General features: G+C 49.2%; 2 protein-coding genes across 4 annotated transcripts in view; both read right to left on the reverse strand.

Moving 5' to 3' along the window:
- ADGRD1 (adhesion G protein-coupled receptor D1) overlaps positions 1-7,374 on the reverse strand; it is a 106,168-nt gene extending 98,794 nt beyond the window's left edge. The window contains exons 1-4 of one of the 3 annotated variants that reach the window (XM_074554262.1): positions 6,439-7,374; positions 6,306-6,342; positions 4,184-4,267; positions 522-617 (exon numbers count right to left, since the gene is read on the reverse strand). In XM_074554262.1, coding sequence (XP_074410363.1) covers positions 522-617; positions 4,184-4,267; positions 6,306-6,342; positions 6,439-6,507 — 286 coding nt within the window. In that variant the 5' untranslated portion in view covers positions 6,508-7,374. Of the gene's footprint in view, positions 1-521; positions 618-1,543; positions 1,677-4,183; positions 4,268-6,305; positions 6,343-6,438 lie in introns of those variants that run through there. The other 2 variants (XM_074554263.1, XM_074554264.1) reach the window with 2 other exon arrangements.
- A 7,819-nt stretch (positions 7,375-15,193) lies between these two features.
- Positions 15,194-20,420, reverse strand: RAN (RAN, member RAS oncogene family). Its single transcript, XM_074554167.1, has 7 exons — positions 20,280-20,420; positions 19,503-19,545; positions 18,519-18,603; positions 18,297-18,422; positions 17,187-17,374; positions 16,520-16,690; positions 15,194-16,427 (listed from the first exon to the last, which is right to left on the reverse strand). The coding sequence occupies exons 2-7, from the start codon at positions 19,536-19,538 to the stop codon at positions 16,383-16,385; spliced, it is 651 nt and encodes a 216-aa protein (XP_074410268.1). The 5' UTR covers positions 19,539-19,545; positions 20,280-20,420; the 3' UTR covers positions 15,194-16,382.
- Positions 20,421-21,324: the final 904 nt, after the last annotated feature.

The following is a 21,324-nucleotide window of genomic DNA, read 5'->3' on the forward strand; positions in this document are numbered from 1 at the left end:
GCTTTGCAAACCTGCTCGCATTTGTCTTTCTTAATATGTCCTCCAAAACCATTATAAACCAGTGAAAACCAGAGGGCTTTTTTTCCATTTCAGCCTTGAAAGACAAGAAAAAAATTAACCTGCTTACTCTCACATGTTCCTCTGAAATGTCACCTCTGTTTCTTTTAAGTAATATTAATTTCTTTAGGTTTTGGAGAATCCCTGGGGCCCTTCCTCCCATGGGATTCACGTGGGGATGCCTCTCCCAGAATCCCAGCAGGGCAGGTAACGCTGCAGGGCCGCTTTTCCAGCAGTGTGTGACAGTGAATTAATAATAATAATAATAATAATAATAATAATAATAATAATAATAATAATAATAATAATAATAATAATAATAATAATAATAATAATAATAATAATAATACCACCCATTTACCACACGAGCACTTGAACCCGAACCCAGAGTTCACTCTGAATCCGGGGTTACAAGAACCATCCACGCCTGAGAAATGCAGAACAAAAAACCAGAGATTCCTCACCTACAGTTGCAGAGGAGTTAGAGTAGGCAGAGTCATTGGTATTTACAAAGGTAGAGTTATGGGGAGGAAGCACAGTGAAGTTGTGGATTCTTAGAGCTGGATGGAACGACAAAAGAAAACAGGCAAATGAGCAAACAATGAATAAACACCATCAGCAATGAACTGGCCAGTTCATATCTCACACAGCACAAATCTCAGATCTGCTGATTGAAATCTGCCCTGGCTCCACCTGCTCAGGGAAAGGCAGAGCCACTGCAGGAAGGTTCCCCTCAGGTGCTGAGCACAAAAATCTGTAAAATCCCAGCTGGAAATGGAACAGTGGACCAGGCTCTGCTCATTTGTGCCCACAGAGCAGATCAGAGCAACGGGCACAAATCAAAATACAAGAAACTCCAGCTAAATATCAGAAAACCTCCGACTTTTTTATGTCTGACCATAAGGTTTTATGCTCTGGTTTTTTTCTCTGATTTTGAAAATTTAACAGTGTCTTGCACACTGTAATTGTTTACCCTGGGCAGGCAAATAAAGCCTGATGAAAAGCCCATGAAAGTGGATGGAGAGACATTGATTTGGCATTTAGACCAACTGAGCTCACAGAACAAAAAGACAAATGCTCTTAGGAAAAGAAAAACACACACAAAAACCTCCAGATAAAAATGCATTAAAATCGAGGGGCCAGATGAAAAACCTGAGCGCGGCCACTTTCTTTTTATTTGCTATATTTTGAGCTGATTGTTTCCTTTCAATTGCTGCTAGTGCTGAGATTTCCAAAGCATTAATTTGCTGCCACACTCTCAGCACACAAATGCTCTGAGAGATATAAATCTGGCTTCACACACAATGACTTCAACAAATAAAATGGATTAACGTGACAGACAGATCATGGTGCTTCAAGGATTTAAGAGGAGAAACATGGAATGAAAATAATTGCATGATGTGATGAGTGGAAAAACAAGGCAGACTCTGCAATAAACAGAAGAGTTGTGTAATCAGAATGGAGCCCACACCAAGCAAATTGTCACCTGGAGTAGATCGCAGCAATACAGAACACTTTTCTTGTATATCAAAGTGAAATATCAGCTAGATAAAACCCCTGCTGCAGGCAGCTGAAATGATATCTGTGTGTGATAAGGCACAATGTAAACAAGTGGGAGGAATCTGAGCATCCAGGGCAGCGCTGCAGAGAATTCAGCACTGCAGAGACCAACACCTCTGGCTATGGGGTCTCCTGCAAGGAACTGCAGGACAAAATCCACCCAATTTGTTCAGCAAAGTGCTGCAGCTGGCTCATTTATAAATTCCTTTATCACCAAGTTGTAATAGGAATCCAAAGAGATTGCTCCTGTGAGCACCAGGAGCTTCATCTCTTCTGCTTTCTGTCTTCCAAGGCACTGAAATATTCCTGAATTTTGCTGGAGTAAAATTAAACTAAATTTGAGAAACAATCTAACATCATTTGTCCTTTTCCAAGACCTGTATTTTATATATATTTAATTTTCAAAACAGCTTGGTTGCACTGTGATTGCCAAGACAGTGCTAGATACGGAGCTCCTCACTCTTTTTGAAACCACGTGGAGTCCAGGGTCAGAAAATTACTTTAACACACTTCTAGAGAACCTATGTGGCAACTTCTGTAAGCCAAATTATCATTCACTTGCAGTCAGCAGGAGTGCTGCCATCAGGTCCTAATGGAAGCAGAACATTGCCCAGATCTGTTTCTGGTCAGGCAACTCCATTCCTTCAGAAACGTTGTGGAAAGAGGTCAAAGTGTGGGCTGAGAACACTTGAGCACCTCTCGAATGAAGGGGTTTGGATACTCGTGGATCAGAGATTGACACTGCCATTTGTGGCGGAAGGTTTGGGGGACGCTGGGGGGCTCTGGGGAGGCCCAGCAGCACATCTGGGGAGGCCCAGCAGCACATCTGGAGCTGGCCAAGGTGTCAGTGGGGCAGAACCAGCTCTGGGGACCCTGAGCCTCAAAGGGACAGAGCTCAGCTCAATCCCTGGGGACGGTGGGACACGGCCACAGCTCTGGGGACACCCAGGGGCTGCACCTCCCATCCAGAGAGCAGAAGTGCCATTCCCTCTGGGTCCCCACACCTCACCCTGGCTCATCAGGGACAGCTCGGCCTCAGCAAATCTCTCCTGATTTCGCCCAGCTGGGAAAAGAATTTAACTGCTATCAGCTCACACTGCAATAAGGAGACTCCCAAAGGCAGATAGAACAGTGTGGGCTCCCATCTGGACACCTCTCACTCATTTCTTTGTGTAGAGCTACATGAACGTTCATGAAGGTTCATTGAACTGCCCCCAACCAAAGCAGAGCCCCCTCTGTGCCCTGGGGGCACAGCCAGGGACCCCCGAGTGCCCTGGGGCCTGCACCAAACCAGTCAATAACAGTGTGATCCCAATGGCTCCGTGCATCATAAACTCCTCTCTTTATTACCTCAGCCATGCACACCCAGCCCATAAAACCCCGGAGAACACTCCATAAAAACCAGGGATCACAAACACAACGTCGTTTGCGTATCGGAGCCCTGCAAACACATTAACTGGGGAAAACCCAAGCTCTGAGCCACAGAACTGATCCCCTGTGCCGAGTCCTGCTGCCCTCCCCCAGGCACAGAGCTGATCCCCTGTGCCATCCCCTGCGGGCACAGAACTGATCCCCTGTGCCATCCCCTGCAGGCACAGAGCTGATCCCCTGTGCCATCCCCTGCGGGCACAGAGCTGATCCCCTGTGCCATCTCCTGCGGGCACAGAGCTGATCCCCTGTGCCATCCCCTGCGGGCACAGAGCTGAGCCCCTGTGCCATCTCCTGCGGGCACACAGAGCTGATCCCCTGTGCCATCCCCTGCGGGCACAGAGCTGAGCCCCTGTGCCATCTCCTGCAGGCACAGAGCTGATCCCCTGTGCCATCTCCTGCGGGCACACAGAACTGATCCCCTGTGCCATCTCCTGCGGGCACAGAGCTGATCCCCTGTGCCATCTCCTGCGGGCACACAGAGCTGATCCCCTGTGCCATCTCCTGCGGGCACACAGAGCTGATCCCCTGTGCCATCTCCTGCGGGCACAGAGCTGATCCCCTGTGCCATCTCCTGCGGGCACAGAGCTGATCCCCTGTGCCATCCCCTGCGGGCACAGAGCTGATCCCCTGTGCCATCCCCTGCGGGCACAGAGCTGAGCCCCTGTGCCATCTCCTGCGGGCACACAGAGCTGATCCCCTGTGCCATCCCCTGCGGGCACAGAGCTGAGCCCCTGTGCCATCTCCTGCAGGCACAGAGCTGATCCCCTGTGCCATCCCCTGCGGGCACACACTGAATTGATCCCCTGTGCCATCTCCTGCAGGCACACAGAGCTGATCCCCTGTGCCATCCCCTGCGGGCACAGAGCTGATCCCCTGTGCCATCTCCTGCAGGCACAGAGCTGATCCCCTGTGCCATCTCCCGCAGGCACACAGAGCTGATCCCCTGTGCCATCTCCTGCAGGCACACACAGAGCTGATCCCCTGGGCCATCCCCTGCGGGCACACAGAGCTGATCCCCTGTGCCATCTCCTGCAGGCACACAGAGCTGATCCCCTGTGGGCACAGAGCTGATCCCCTGTGCCATCCCCTGCGGGCACAGAGCTGAGCCCCTGCCGTGCCAGGGAAGCCTCGGTACCTCCGTTGGTGTCGCGGAACTCCCGGATCCCATCCACATCTTCCAGGGGCCAGTAGTGGGATGCCGATGCCAGCACTTTGAACCCTTCCAAGAAACACAGGTCAGGACATTATTAAATTAAAAGAGCAGCGAGGTGCGTAACAAGTCTCCACAGAAAATAACCGTAAAAGAGGTCGGAAGGTTAAGTAAACCAAAATATTTTATGTAAATCAAGCGTGGCGCACAAGCGAGGCCATAAATCAAAGCAGCAGAGTAGATTAAAGCCTTATCACTGATTAACCACGGCAGAAAACCTGCTTCTAAATCCCAGCTGATTCTCCTTCTAATTGCACCTAAAAGGTGTCACAGTCTCTGACTGAAGCCCTGCTGGTGAATGTGGCAGCATCACTGAAGCTGAGGAGTCACTCCAGAGTAATCCCAGATTTTCCTGAGCTTTGGAGCAGTGGGGACAGCCCGGAGCCCTGGGAGCTGCGTCCTTGGCCTCTGTGGCTCATCCCACACCCCTCTTCACCTTGCAGACCAAACCCTTTGGCCTGTTTGATGCGTGCTCTGTCCTTGTCCTGTCCTGGGTACACCAGAGTTTGGTATAATGGATATTAAAATTTCAATAAACTGCCTGATGCCCCCCGGAGAGTACTTTGATGGTCTCCATCCTCATGGCGCAGTTTCTGATGTGTGACAAATCCTAAGATTTATTTTTTTATTTTGAGTGCAAAGTTGATAAAATTGCTAAACTTCACAAGAGGCAATTGCAGGTCTGAGCAAACAGAACTCCGAGTTCTGCATCTTGTGAGGGTACAAGGACTGCTCAGACTCGCTTCCAAAGTCAGCCACACCAGAGATATCTAACAAATGATTCATAACTGAATTCATTAATCCAGGCTCTATTCTTAGCCCACCTAACTCAGTGTTTGCTGTTGCCATAGAGGCTTTCCCTCCGAGGGGAGCAGAGCACAGACAAGATGGGGATGTCCCATGGGATGGAAATGGGAGGGAAATGGGGTTCTGTGGTTCTCCATCCCCTCTGGGGGCCTGGAGGGCAGAGAAGGGCACAGCTGGCACTGAGAGGAGAGGGCACTGCAGCCTTGGAGCACCCACAGCAAGAACACACAACAAAATTGAAAATTCCAGACAGCCCCAACTCAGCTGAGGCCTCTGGATCAAGCACCTGTTTGACCCGAATGTAAAATCCTTTCAGAGGCAGTGACACCGATCAGGAGAGACCCCAGGGCTGTTCCAAACCAGCAGCATCCCTGCAGCAAAGCCTGCACCCATCCCTGCACCCCAAACCCAGCCCGTGGCGCTCCCCGCTCGGGGCAGCAGCGTTTCCCCTTTGTTCCACCAGCCAGAGGCCACAGACACTCGTTTTTAGGAAATGGGACTCTCTTTTTTCGGTGGAGCAGAAGCCATTAATTACTCCTCCAACAGACGTGGCCTCTCCCCATCGCTCTGCCTTTCACTCGAGAGTAATTACATGTGGTTACAGCTGGAAAAGGCAACCCAGGGGCTGGCAAAGCAGTAAAGCTGTACTTGCACACCACCATGAGGCTTGAGGTTAAACTATTTATATAAACAGAGGAATTCTGCAGTTGCACACACAAACCCTTCTGAGCTTTCAGGGAGTTTTTCACATTGGAAACAGATGAGAAATCCTTAATCTGCTCTGTGACTGATTTAAACCCAAGTGTGAGGCTGGGAGGAGGGGACAGGAGCTGAAGCTGTGCCAGGAAACAGCAAAGTGAACAAACTGGCACAGCAAACTGTTCACTGCTGAACCAAAAATGCTGAACATGGGGGGGAAAGGGAAATATTCTGTGCAGAGATTTGACTCGGAAACTCACACTCAAGGAAAGTGAGGATAGGATTTCCCACGTATCAAATACAAGGCATTTTTCTCCAAATGTGTTTGTGTCCAGAATATTCCGTGGGTGGGGTGCTGAATTCAAAACGCCTGGGACAGCCTGGCACTTTGGATATCACACATTTAATACAGGCTGGCACTCAAACAAGGGCTCAGCTTCTTTGGGGTACTAAGGGAATAAAAAAAAACCCCACAAACTGCAAAAAAAGCCAATAAATACTCAAGCACGTTGCCAGAAAATGGAAGCAGAGCGTTCCTTACCTGGGTGTTTGGGGAGCTGGGAATGGTTCCCGTACACCTGCACAGAAAACAGCACACAGTGAGACACGGGCAGGCAGAACCCGCCACGAGGAGTCCAAGCGCCCCTCATCACTGAGGGGATCCAGAGCATTACCTGGTATTTCTGCTGAAATAAAATCAGCAAGGAATAATGGCAACAGAGCAGCGATAACAAACTCTCCATGGTCTACGTAAGGCTAAAAGTACAGCTGAACTCGAACTCCTGTAAGGTTCCAATCATAAGTTTTCCTTTGCCACTTTTGGTATCAAAAAGGACATTTTCCATGCAGGTTCAAAAGGTCCATCCCTTCAGCGCTGGCAAAATATCCTCGCAGACCCTCCGAGCGCTGTTTTCTTGCTTCACGCCTCGGTATCTTCATTTAACTCCGAATAAACTCCCGCGACCGGAGGAAAACTCACAGAAACGCGCGGCAAGCGCCGGAGTTGTGCTGTCCCGTGGCAAGGAGCCCAACGCTTCTATTGCAGCGTGTGCCAAAGAGAAAAGGTCTGGGTTGAACTTTCTGTCCGCGGGCTGCGCTCCAGCTCCGCTCGCTCCGAGCGAGAGAGACCCCGGGGAAACTCCCTGTCCGCCCCAGGCGGGTCAAAATGGGCTGAAAAGAGCCGGAATGGTCCAAAACGAGCCGAAATGAGCCGAAAAGATCGGGTTTGCAACTTTCTGTGCGTGGTCTGTACTCCCGTCCAGCTCCGCTCGCTCCGAGGCGCTGCAGGGACAGGCGCTCCCCGTGACCCCGGGGAAAAACTCCTTGATGGCTCCCAGGTGGGCTCAAATGGTCCGAAATGGGCTCAAATGGTCCGAAATGAGCCGAAAAGATCTGGTTTGTAACTTTCTGTCCGCGCTCTCTGCTCCCCGCCGCTCCGCTCGCTCTGGAGCTCGGGAGGCGCTGCCTGTGACCCCGGGGAAAATCCCTGCTGGCGCCAGGTGGGCTCAAACGGGCTGAAATGGGCTGAAATTATCCGAAATGAGCCGAAAGGAGCGGCGCAGTCCCGCCCGTCCCGCTCACGCCGCTCCCCCAGCCCGCGGTGATGTCAGCGCTGCCCTCCGGCCCCGTCCCACCCTGCTCCTTCCCATTCCTGCCCGTTTCTATCCATTTCTATCCATTTCTGTCCATTTATATCCATTTCTCTCCATTCCTGGCCCTGTCCCGCCGCTGGGAGCGGCCCCAGCCCCGGCACGGGGGGAGGGAGCTCCCCAAAATCCGCACCTGGGAGCGATCGCGGCCACACCCAGCACCTGCACCTGCACCACCCCCGAAAACCGACACCTGCTTATTAAAAACAACACCTGACACCTGACACCTGTTTATTAAAAACAACACCTGACACCTGTTTATTAAAAACAATAAACTCATGTTGTTCTCTGTCCGAAGAAAGCTTTAAAAGCACTGATTGGAATCGCACGGCGCTCCCAGGGATTGGTTTTACTTTTTCTGTATCAAGCAGGGGAAACTGAGGCCTTCCTCATCTCACCGGTTTCCTCACAAAATTAGGAAAAATCTTCTGCAGTTGCTACTTTGCTTCGTGTTTTAATAAAAATAATTACATGTAAGTATTTTATAGGAGTCTGCCAATTACACTCCATGTCACAAATATTAACCAGCATTTTACATGCAAAGGAAAAATAACAGCTAGAACTAGCTGATATTCTTAATTTTATCTGCTCTTCTGTGATAAAGCCTTGTTTTCAGTTCTCTCAAAGTTCTTTATTTTCAGCCAAATTAACTGAAAAACTAATATTTTGAACAAAATTTGATAAGCTTTCCATCCCTGTTAACTCCTTCCCTGCATTTCCCTATCAACACACTGTACCTGTAGCTATTCTGTACCTGCACCTGTTCCATTCTCCTGCATGGAGATACTCCGTGCCTGTTCTATTCTCCTTTCTGGAGATGTTCTCTGCCTGCACCTGTTCTCCATCCACACCTTTTCTGCTCCCCTTCCTGGACATTCCCTAAGCCCCTCACACTGCATGGATGCTCCAAGGCTACCCAGGTTCAATGCTGCAAAATTTCAGTGTTGAAATAAAATGTGAGTTCTGTGTGCAATCCTGATTTAGGGCCCATAAAAGAGTAATTTTGAAAATTCTGAATTTTTGAATTCCAGTTCCTACAAAAATGAGTGTATTTGCCTATTTCCCTCCAGCTTTTTGAGCCTTCCTCCCTCATAGTGTGAGCCAAATTTCCTGGATGTCCTGCAGGAAGAGAAGGAATTCTGTGCAAACCCTATGGTGACAATTAGAGCCATTCTTAGAAATAACAGAGATCTGCAGCTAAAAATCCCGAGAAAAAGCTAAAATGTAAAAAGAGAAAGGCAGGAATTTGAAATATTTGCCAAGAGGGGCCTGTCAGGGGACGGAATACGCTTACCAAAACAACTGTGAGGATCCAAGCAAACAAGCTCCCTGCCAGGAATTTCTGCAGAAACAGCAAACTGCTGCAGACACTGGGGACTGTGCAGAAACAAACTCTGAATTTATCCCTGGGATGCTCTGAAACGCGAACTGGGAAAGCCACAGAGCGCCCAGGACAGACTGGGGCAGCGCTGCGGGGCAAACTGGAGTCACTGTTAACTGTGCCAGTATGTTCTATTTGCAGTTTAGTTTAATACATTTAATAATTTGAGCGCAGGGCACCAGGGAGGCTCCGGGGAGCCCAGCAGGGAACAGAGCTGGTTCACAGTCCTGTGGGGCCCTGCAGGTCCCTGTGGGTCCCTGGAAGCCCTTTCGGGTCCCTGCAGGTCAGGCTGGAGCCAGGACCGGCCGGAGGCAGCAGAGGCTGCAGCTGGCACTGACCCCGGCCCAGGTGAGGAGCCTCGGGGGCGGTGCCACACCTGGTGCTGACACCTGAGCAAAGCACGGGAGCCATCGCTGAGAGGATCCCTGACCCTGCAGAACACAAACCCTTTGTGATTTCGCTGCTCTCGCCCTGGAATCGCCCATTTATTCACCCTGCGAGAGCACGACTGGGACTGACCCGTTCCGGCCAACACCTCGGGAAGGAGCGGTTTAGGAATCGATAGGTTTTGTAAAGCTCTCACATCACAGTCTCTGCTAACACGGATAAATGCTGTGGGTTACAGCGGCTCTGGCCAGGCTGTCTGTCTGTCTGTCGGTACCAGGCTCTGTCAGATTACAGCTGATAGATCAGCGCACATCCCCGCACATTTACTGCCACTTTTCCCGCTAATGCACACCCAGCCCAGCGCTCTTGGAAGGGATTTATTGAATTCACCCACACCAATCACCCGCAGCTGTGCAAACCCGTCCGTCTGTCCTTGGCTCCCGGAGCCGCTCAGGTGCGCGCAGGTGCCATTTGGGGGGATTTGCGTTAAACGGCCATTTGCCAGCTGCGTCCCCTTCCCGGAGACCGAGGAATGTTCCCTTTGCTTTCCCTGGAGCGTCCCCATCAATCCCCGCTAATGGGTGACACTAATTGCGCTAATTGGCCAAACGCGGAGATTGGCTCGGGATGCGGCAGCTCGGGAGACCCCTGGCTCTGGAGAGCAGGAAAACGCAAACCTCCCTCAAAGCCAGGGGATTTTTGCTTTAAAAAAGGTGGAAAATCAATTATTTCAGATACTATCGCCTTATCAATCTGCACCGATGTAGGGGATGGGGTAGAAAAGGCTGAGTTGCGCTTTTCCTTAAGGTTTGCAGCACACGAGTTGTGTTTTCCTTCTAAACCTGCAAAGAGCCCTGAAAGTGCTGAAAAAACCCTTAGGGGCAGCAGGAACTGAGAGTTTACATCTCTCACCTGCTCAACGCGCTCTGAAACAGCAGCTAAATACCCTCTGAATACCCAAAACACCTAAATACCCAAAACACCAGCTAAATACCCTCTAAATATCCACAGCACCTTCCAAAACACCCTAATCACCCTCTAAATACCCAAAATACCTAAACACCCTGTGAATATCCACAGCACCCTCCAAAATATCTGAAATACCCTCTGAATACCCAAAACAGCCTCCTAAATACCCTCTGAATATCCTAAATATCCTCTGAATACCCACAGCACCTCCAAAACCCCCTAAACACCCTCCAAAATCCCCTAACAGAGGGTGGCCACGGCACAGCTCCACTGCCCAGGACAGACCAAGTCATTAGAGATGTTTTGATCAAGTCATTATCGATGTTTGGGTCAAACTGTAATTAACAATATTTCTGTCAAACCGTAATTACCAACCTGACCTTTTGGTGGAATTCCCCAGCCCGTCCCATGGGATCTCTGAGCTGACAGAGCTGGGAAGGACAAACGGAGCAGCTCAGATGGGGAAAAGGAAAACAAACACAAACCCTGCAGTTAACGCAGCAAGGCCAACGCGAGCAGGGAAAAATGTTTTTCTAATTAAGAATATGAGAAGTTGCTGGTGGATGCCAGAAAACAAAATACAGCGTTTTGGCAATGCAATTTAGGCCTAATCAAATGAAAATGCTTTTGTTGTGCAACATATGTAATGTTAAACTGATTTTATGTTTATATATAGAGAGAGATATTCCTTAGGAAAACATTAAGACACTGATGATTCAAAGACCAATTTAGTAGGTATATAAAATCATACAATAAATTATACATTCAAAGTTTCCCTAAATGAGGTCCCAGCTCCTAACAGGGTTATTGGATTGGCCCTTTTATTGTCTATTTTCTGTTCATTGGACAGCCTTTGCATAGTGCCTTGAATATCTGACTCCATGCGCTGAAGGAAACATCAGATTTTTGCTAAGCAGTCTAGGATTTTGTGCCAATCTCAAAGATTTAATTTAATCAAATCTTTGATTATCTGAGTCTTAATGCCAAGCTCACATAAAATTGGATAATTGTGTAAATACAATGTTTTACAAATCCTTTTTTTATGTGATTAAGCCAAATCCTTTTTGCCAGAAGCCTCTGTGTGTAACTGGGAACGTTGTGGGACCACTCAGGTACTCAGATCCTCCTAATTACACAAATAATGTTTATAATATTAGATGATAATGGTGAATAATCCCTAAAGGGTGATAAGTGCTGCCTGTAGGATTTGTGCCAGCTTTTCTCTGGCAGTGTCACAGCTTGGCCTCCTCTCTTTGGGGCATTTGCAGCTCCCTGAGGTTCCAGTGCCTGCAGAGCTCAGCAGCAGAAGGCAGCACAGCCCTGGGATGGCTCCAAATGTTCTTTGTGTCCCTTCCCATGCGGAACCGGGGCTTTGCATGTGCAGAGCTGGACAAAGATCCAGCCCAGGTGTCTGATGGTGTCAGAGAAATTCGGGGAATCCAGCATTCACATGGTGTCCATCATCGTGGTAGATGCAATTCTCGAGGTAATAATCACTCTAGAGTGGTCCTGGGGCCTAATCCGGTGATTATGGGCCTGGAAACTTCTATTTTTACGTTAAAAACCTTGATGTTTATCTCAACATAGTCCGGGAAGTACATGTATATGAATAAGGCACTGCTCCCAGCCAGGGTGGTCAAAAGACATCGTTTGGATTTTACAATATTGTACACATTAATAGCATGAGTTATGGCTACCATACACTACAAAGGCACAGAAACAATTCCAGAACAAGCCTTGTCCCTTGAGGTGCCCATCCTGGGCCAGCACCCACAGCAAAGCCAGCACAGATTCCCCTCCATGCCCGCCCCTGAGCCCTGGGGCTCCTCTGGGTTTGATCCCCCCCTGCTCCAGAACCCCAATAATCACTCACATCTGCCCATGGAACAGCCGCCCCAAAGATCCCAAAATCACAGGGCACGCCCTGGAATCCTGGAACCGCCTAAGAACATCCTCCCAAAACAATAAATGCAAGAAAAGAAAAGAAAATCCCATTTGTATCTGCCATTGTTCTTCATGCACACTGCAGGAAAGTAAACTGGAATAAAATCAACCATTCAAAATGTGATTTGGACTATGGAAATGGATATGATATGGAGATCAAAGAAATCCCCCTTTCTTTTCCTGGAGGATTTGTCAATCCCTCAGTGATTTTCATAGGCTCCTTAGAGAAATGTCATTTTCAGATGTCATTGCAGCTAGAGAGGATTGATGCAACCTGATTCATATCCCTCTTAATTAGTTAGAAATTCAGATTTTTCAAGAGATTCAGAGTTTCCCTTCTGGGCTCTAAGACTTTTTAGCATATGCAAAGTCAGCTGGGAGGAAGAGCAGGAGATGGAAACACCAAAGAATGCCCAGCACACCAATCTGTAGAGTTAAATAGGGAGAAACAGCTCTGTGGGCAGGCCAGCACCTGTGGAAAAGGCATTACAAACTCGGCACGTCAGATTTGCCACAGCCAGGGATATTTGCCATGTGTTTAGGAGCAGGATTTTTTGCTCAGAGAGAATAAAACCATTAATCCTCTGCTAGTAGTGAAGCACTGGAGCCCCCATCCACTCCACAGGTGGAAATTAAAATACAAATCAGCCTGGAAAGTGCTCTAGTGATGAACTAAATCAGACAGCATTGTTTTCTCATGAAAAATATCTGCTGTGTTCTGCTGGATGTGCTGCTGGATGGATGGATGGATGACTTTTTCCCCAGGTGAAGCTATACTTTATTTCAATGTCAGTTATCAATATGTTGGCTGTCTGCCTGTAATAAGCTCTGATTTTAACAGTTCTTCACATAAATGTGATTAATTGTGGGAAGGATGATGGGGCAGCCTGCGCTGTGCTGAGAGCATTAGGATGGAGGAATCCACCTGCAGTGCTCCATCTGGGTGCGTTTCACGCTTCTGACGGATTTCACCTGTCAAAATCAACGTAGAAATGCAAAAATCAACGTAAAAATGCACAAATCCATGTGAAAATGAGCGTTAAAATCAATTTCCGAAGGGACCGAGGGCCGCTGGGCGGGCGGCGGCCGCCACCGCGTGGCCGAAATGGGAACTGCAGGGGGGTCCGGGGCAGCGCTCGGAACGGCCCGGAACGGCTCCAAACCAGCCCGGAACGGCCGGAACGGCCCAAAACCATCCCGGAACGGCCCAAAATCGGCCCGGACCGGCCCGGCATGGCCCCTGCTTGCTTAGAGGCTCCTCCCGCTGCACAGAAAAAGGGCATTAATTAATTAATTAATTAATGGATTCTGCAGTGCCCGCCCGGTGTCCGGGACACGGCTGTTCCCAGCTCCGTCGGAGCCGTTCATTGTTCCCTCCGAGAGCCGAGAGCTGCTCACGGCTGCTCTGGGCCTGGCCAACTCTGCAGGGACCCGTCCCAGGCAGCTCCTCCTCTCATAAACCGGGCAGGATTCTCTCTTGCTGTGGTCTGAAATAAGCGTTATACCTAGACCTCAACTGCGGTATTCCAATAAAACAAAACATCCAGTACAAGTAAGAAACTAAAGCATCAGATCCAGAATCAAATGACAATGAATAATGCCAAAAATTGCAGATTCCTTGTTAATTATGACCCACTTTTTAATTTATAAATGCAACAAAGCTCTCTGGCTTGAGCTCATTCCCTAAAACCTGCCCAGAGAATCCAGGAATCTTTCCTTTTTTTAATGTTGTTATCCATTGAAAAAGTCTGACAGGAAAACTAGCCTTTGTATTCTCAGTCTAAACAAAACACACAGTGCTCCCCTCCAGTGCTATTTTTGAAAGGCACCAAGATGGAAAAAAGCCATCAGCAAGTTACCTCTGGTTTTGTGCAGTGGCAAGTTCATACAGCAGGAGCAACAGGAGTTATTGTCACTGCTGGGAAATCAGACTGGGGCAGACTGTCCGCTGAAAGAAGTTCAGCACAAAAACCATTTATTATTGAATTAATTTGCTGTCTTTGGCTCAGCACCTTGTACAGTGATTTGAAAGGCTGCATTGGGAAAGGTAAAATCAGTGACTTTGTCACTTCAGCAATCACAGGAGGAGGGACACAGTAAAGTTTTATTTTTTGATAGCATAGATCACCACAACCTTGAGGAGCTTCCTGTTTATGACTATTTTACAGTTGGTTTTCAGTCCTTGCTAATAAAGTGTCAACACAGAAATAGCAACTCCGAGCAACCCATAACTGTCTCCTAGAAACCTGAACTATATTAATGGCACTCAGTTATCAATGTTTGTATTAAATATATTAAACCCATGAGTTTAGAGAGAAGTTTGATCCACTAAAACTGCTGGTAATGTTAATATGAGGGCACCTGCATTATTTAAAACCAAGAATTCACAAGGACTAAACAAATGCTGCAAGTGGGCTTTGCTCCACTCCCCAGACACTGCACATGGAAGATTCCCGTGCAGCAGGATGAGCACTCCTTTCTGTCAGAGCTTGGGAGCTGCTCTGAGGATTGGAGCCAAGCTCCCGGGTAGGTTAGGGCAGCCTCCCAGCAGCTCTTTGTGCAGGAACCACAGCAAGGGCAGGAGCTGTGACATGACAGCACCGGCACTGTCAAACCACACCAACTCAACTCTGGGGCTGCTGCCGCTGCCTGCTCCTCTCCAAGGGTTCCATGCTGGTTTGGAGCAGCAGTTTCCAAAGTGAGAGCTTGAAGGCACAAAGCTACCACAGCACAGCAGCAGCCAAGGCAGCAGGATTAGCCACAACCTGCACAGGAATTAGTGACACTACAGGCAAAAGCCCACAACAGGAGTTAGAGCAGGGTTATGCAGCAAGAAGAGTCAATGCAACATTCAGTGGGAATTTGTTCCTTTACAAACACCAAGTGTGCAGCATCTCTCGTTTTCACCCAGGAGCTTCAAGTCTTAAACACTTCTGAGTAGCCAAAAACACAAACCAAAAACCCAACCCCCCAAGAATTCCCAAACTGAACTAGCTTAAAAATGACTCAAGAGCAATCTTGCACAATAATCAGTCCAGTTTTTGCTACTAGGCAGCAAAAGTTGAATATTGAAGTAATTAATGTACACAAACATGCAAGTTAAAAGGAATAAATGAAATGCTCCACTTTATTAAGAAACCAAAAATACAAAACTGAAGAGTTCAAGACTTCATGTACTCAAACACTACTGAAAAAAAAAAATTCCTAAACTTAAGTTTTGCTTACTAGCAGTACTAATATTGACCAAGTTTCATCTCTACAAGGTAGTGTTAAAAGTTGACATTTTCCACCATTTGTGCTGTAATAAGCCAGTTTCAAATTAAGAACTTGGTGCAGTTACAATAAAGTCTAGATGTTTAAATCACTGTGGCTCCAGCTAATATAGCACTGGGTAGGCAAGAGCGTTTCAGCTCCAACCATGGTTGTTCTCTGGTTAGTGAGTCTGAAGATGCTTAGGATTGGTTTAACCAGCTATAGCTCTACTGCTGTTCCATGCAAAGACACAGCTGAAGTCAGCTCACAGGCCTGGGTGCCGCTTGCTTCTGGCTGCTGAAACAGAGCTGAAGGTACCAGTGAGGAGCTGGGGCTGGATGCAGCTGCAGCTGGTGCAGGCAGAACTGCAGGCTGTGCTCTGCACCCCTGCAGCACCAACGCTCCCCTCGCTGCTGGGGCTCTGCCTGGCAGTTCAGCTTCCTCACACGCCTCAGCTCTGGCAGCCCACAAAAAAGGACAGGGTAACTGTTAGCTCAGAATTAGCAAGAGGAGCTTAATATGAGAAGCAGGAAGGAAAACAGAATGGGAAATGCAGTAGTAGACAATCAAGTATTACCCTCAAATGAAGAACAGAAGACACTTTGAACAGTTTTCCTAACAATGCATGAAAGTTCACTTGCTTGGAGATACTTGAAATACAACTTTATTACCTAAACAAAAGAATGGGAATGACAGAAACAAGATTTTCCACTTAACACTCTGATGTGACTGCAGCAGTCTTGTATTTGAAACTCAAAAGGGGAAGTAATTGCAGTCCAAAAAACAGCTAAATATGCAGGTCCAAAATATGAAGGTTTTTTGTTTTGGTTTTTTTTTTTTCATTTTGTTTTGTTTGTTTTTTTTTTAAACTGCCACATTCACTCTCCGAAGCCCATTCATCTCTTTCAGCATCCCAAAGAATAAGCACATGTTCTGTTCAGCTAGATAATAAAGTGGCAAACACGCTGCATCACCAACATCACAGGACAGTTGCCTATAAAACTAGACTTCTGACGCTGGGCTCCAGCTTCATCCCTCACAGGTCATCGTCTTCATCTGGCAGTGCAGTGGTCTGAGCAATCTGCAACAAAGGAAGGCACACTTCAGAACTGCTCTGCTGTCTGCGCCCCGAGTGAGACAGCAGCTCCCAGGCAGCTGTTCCCTGTCACTGACCTGTAAGTCCTGCTCATACTGTGCTGCCAGTGCTGGGTCCATAACAACTTCAGGAGGTGCAAGCGCAGGCATGGCAACAAACTCCAAGTTGGGATCTCCAATTAGCTTCCTAGCAAGCCACAGGAAAGGCTTCTCAAAGTTGTAGTTACTCTTAGCTGAAATGTCATAATACTGAAAAAACAACACATTAGACATTATCTTAAAAACCCTCTAATATTTACAGCATTAAGACAATCAACTCTTTTACCTTCCTTTCTTTTTTTTTTGACTGCACAGCTTTTGTTTCCATACTCATAAGCAGTTATGATTTAAGTGTCCAGAAACAAGCAGCTTCTGGCAGAAACTATGAACTAAAAGGTTATCAAATCCCATCCAGGACAAAATTTCAGGAGGCAATACTCCTGTGACATGATCTACTGTAGTCCCAGTCCTGCCATGGGATGAGATTATAAACAGCTACAGCCAAATGCACACAAGTTCTTTAAGAACTTAGCACATCTTCTGCTCCAGGTCAGTGATGAGTATCCTTATCATCATCATCACCTTGCCCTGCCCTGAATTTTGGTTTGAAGAGCCAACAGACGTGAGGCTGGCAGAGTACCCAATTCACCATCCACAGCCCAGCTGCACTCACAAGACAAAACCAACTGGATTCCTCCGGACTTACCTGGAGATTCTTCTTCCTATGGAACACAATGGATTTTGCCTTGACTTTTCTGTCCTTAATATCCACTTTGTTGCCACACAACACTATAGGGATATTTTCACATACTCGTACCAGATCTCTATGCCAATTAGGTACATTCTTGTAAGTAACTCTTGATGTTACATCAAACATGATGATGGCACACTGAGCTGCAAGAGAAGCAAAGTCAAGTTACACCTGGTGTAACCACTTGCTTTCAACACAGGATGGAGAAGAGGAACCCAGAGACATCCCACATTAGGGTTAAGCACCTGCATTAACATTTCCCTCTCAGCATCACAGTTGGGACAGCTGCTGCTCTGTTCACCAGGTCAATGCAGAAGTGCACAGAACCCGGACCATGCTGTGTCACCTCACAGCTGTGCTGCCTTTACCAGCTCAGCTGTATCACTGAGGAACATGGCATTGCATGTATGGGAATATACCACACTATGGAAGCCAACTTGGCTTTACCCAAATACCTGGCAGAATCAGTTAACACCTATTCAACTCATCTCAGACATGCTAATAAGGCTTAAAGGTCAGCTGAGGGCCAGTGGTCCACATCTCAGGATGCTCTTGTCCAGAGCAGTTTCTTGAGGAACTCAAGAATATTATACAAAAAGAAGATATAATAAAGATATGCAGGTGAGTGAAGTGGCACAGGACAGATCTTTGCCAAGCAGCAGTAAGGAACACTACCCTTTTTCAGAAACACAGACTCTGCCATGAAGGTGTCCAGCTTCCTTGAAAACTTTGAGTTTGTGCTCCAAGGCCTTGCCTGAGCACAGCAATAGAGAGAGAAACCTGCACTCAGTGAAAGTTTCCCCCTTAACCACCAAAGGCTGCCAGTGGTACCTGGTCATTCCACCAATACCAGAACCCGCAGTAACCCCTGAAACACAACCCTACCATGTTCCCACATTGGCACACGTTGTCTGGCAAAGGACATTATCCTCTCTACAAAGAGTCTGAGGAGTTCTACGCCAGCTCATCGCTGCAGCCACACTGACAGCTTCCAGCAGGGCCAGCATGGGCAGAAGGAAGCACTGAACCCTGAGAGGCACAGAACTGTCCCCCCACAGCTCTTACCTTGGATATAGTAGCCATCACGCAGGCCACCAAACTTCTCCTGGCCAGCTGTGTCCCATACATTAAATTTAATAGGGCCTCTGTTGGTATGGAACACCAGAGGGTGAACTTCAACACCCAGCGTTGCTAGGGAAAGAACAAAAAGCATTTAGTGCATTTAGCAAGTCATGGATTGAACTTCCATTTGTGAGATATTGGAGCTCAATATTTTTTCAGACATACCTACATACTTCTTTTCAAATTCACCAGTCAAGTGACGCTTTACAAATGTTGTTTTACCAGTGCCACCATCGCCAACCAGAACAAGCTGAGAAGAGATAAAGGACAAAAGTCAGAATAATGCATTTTGAGACATGTATCAGTCATTCTAGCACAGATACTACTCACTGCTACAAAGAGCTTAGTTCCTACAAGCAGCTGTAAACAAAGACAGAACTCCCCATGAAGCATCTCCCTGTGAGAACCAATCTGTTAAGCCCATCCATCATGATGTAACTCTGGTCAGTCTTATCCAGTCCTTGTAGGGAAGAACTGCACTGAATTGCGAATATGGTTCTACTAAACTACTACAACAGACTGAATGGAATGTTTAGGGATTTCAACCTGAATGTGACCAGATTTAGAGAGGAAATTATCCAAATATCTACTGGAGAAACCTGTTATCTTACAATCAAAGAAACCAACAACTCTAAAAACCCACTAATGTTTGCACCATGAACTAGAATACACTAGCCAAGAATTGCAGGAAACACAAGTAATAACCTTCAAGAAGCAGTCTTCAGGACTTTCTGGCTGTTAAGATAACAAAAAACACCACCAACCCACCAGCCACTCAATACACCAGAAAATTCTCTTCTGAAACACTTAACAATGAGCACAAAACAGAAAGAATGCTATTCTAATTCATTCCGAGCAAGTCTAATTCACTTCTACAGTGCACTTGAATTCTTAAATTTAAAAGTCATTCTGTAGGTCACTATTTATTAAAATGTATTAAACTAAACTGCAAATAGAATATATTGGCACAGTTAACAGACTCTTTTTGTATGTGCTGTATTCAACACTACAGTAAATCGCCCCATTAAGGAAAGACGAGCACTTCGAAATCAAACCGACCATCCACGTCGACACTCGAGAGTCCTTTATGCTACTTTTCTAGCGAAGGGGAAAAAAATCCCCAAAGCCAAGCCGCGAGCCCTCGCTTACCTTAAACTGCACTTGTGGCTCTCCTTGGGCGGCCATGCTGGCTCTGCGGGGGAAATGGCAGCGTGAGAGCGAGCGCGGGGAGCGGCCCCGCCGGAAGGGGCCGTTTCCAGCTCCGGGCGCGCTCCGGCCGGGCTGGCCCGGGCGGCGCCTCCCGCCCGCGTGTGGCGGCACCGCGCGCGGCAATGGCGGCGCCGCCTCCGCCCGCCCCGCTCCCGCCGAGCCCGCCGCGCCAAGGCCTCGGCAGGGCGGCTGAGCCGCGGCCGGCCCCGGCCCGGATCCGCGGAGAGTCCTCCCGGCCCGCCCAGACCCAACATCCCGCCGCTCAATGGAGCTGCTGCCCTATCGGGAGAGGCCGCGGCCCGTCCCGCGGAGCTCCGAGCGGGGCCCGCCCGGCCGGGCCTCCCCGCGCACCGGGCCGGGCGCGCTCCCCGCCATGAGCCACCATGACTGAGCAGCGCCGCCTCCCCCCGCCCCGGGCCGCGGGGCCCCGCTCGCCGCCCCGCGCATCGCGCCCGCCCTTCCATCGCGGACGGAGCCGCGCACGGCCCCAGCCCTCCCAGCGCCCCGCTCCCGGAGCCGAAAAGCCGCCACGCGCCTCGGCTCCCGCAGCCGCAACGCTCCCTCAGGCGCAGCCTCCCGCCGCCCAGCCCAGCCCATCCCAGCCGCGAGCTAACGGCCACCGCCGCCCCCGCCGGTGGCGCTTTGCAGAGCGGCCACGCGTGTCCCGATGGCGGCGGGGCGCGGGGGGCCGAGCCCGGGCCGGTGCCGGGCCCGTACCTCTGCTGAGGCTCTCCCGCTCCTCGCTCCGTGCCGGGCGCAGGGAAAATGGCGGAAGCGCCGTTCAAATACCCGGACGGCGACGCCGCGCGGCCGCGGGCGGGGGCGGGGCCGCGCGTCACGTGGTGCGCGGCGCGCGGGAGGCGGCGGGAGGCGGGGCCGGGCCGCGGCCATGAGGGAGCGCGGCGGGCACGGCACCGAGTGCGGCACTGAGCGGGGCACGGCGCCGGGCACGGCACCGAGCGGGACACCGGGCATGGCACCGAGTGGGATACAGAGCGGGTCATGGCACCGAGCGGAGCACTGGGCAGAATAATCAGCATGTGTAATTAAGCGTTCAGTTCAGAGGATGCGCAAAACATCTGCTCCTCATTCAGCAAAGGCAGCAAAACACTTCAGTGGTGTTAGATCACTGCCTAAAAGATTAGTCAGTGAGATCCGTAGATAATCGGCAGAATAATTACTTTTAAAAGGCCTTTACATTTCCTGTATCTCAACTCAGGTCAATTGTGAGCAGAGTTAGCGAGTGTGGCATGGGTAACACACAAAAGGCAGCAGGTACAGAGCGTTTGGAGATGTGAGAAGGAGCGCTGCCTTCCACAGTCCGTCTGTGCACGCTCTGCCCTACAAACCCTCAGGCCTTTCACACAAGCTTGAACCACTAAAAAGTAACTAGACCGCACTTTTTACAACTCCTCGTAACGATCTCCCACAGCTGAGTTACGACTCTTCGTGGGCACCGGGCAGGGCCCTGTGAGGCCAGCCGGCCTGAACGCCTGCCCAGCACGGCCTCCCAAACAGCCCCTCATCCTGGCAGGCACCTCAGGGATGAGACTCCATCACCCCCGGGGCATCCTCCTCCAGTACCCGAACAACCCAACAGCATTCCCAAATATCCAAAGTGTATGTGGCCTCGAGGCCCTGTCCTGTGGTGGCCTGGCTGCGGGCAGGAGGCACTGGCCTCAGCTGATGGTGCCCTGCTGCCAGGGAGCTGAGGGGAGCAGGAGGTGCCCCCTGAGTGCCCTCACGGCTTCTCCAAGGATGC

Source organism: Zonotrichia albicollis, chromosome 18 (genome assembly GCF_047830755.1).
Source record: "Zonotrichia albicollis isolate bZonAlb1 chromosome 18, bZonAlb1.hap1, whole genome shotgun sequence".
NCBI lineage: Eukaryota > Metazoa > Chordata > Aves > Passeriformes > Passerellidae > Zonotrichia > Zonotrichia albicollis.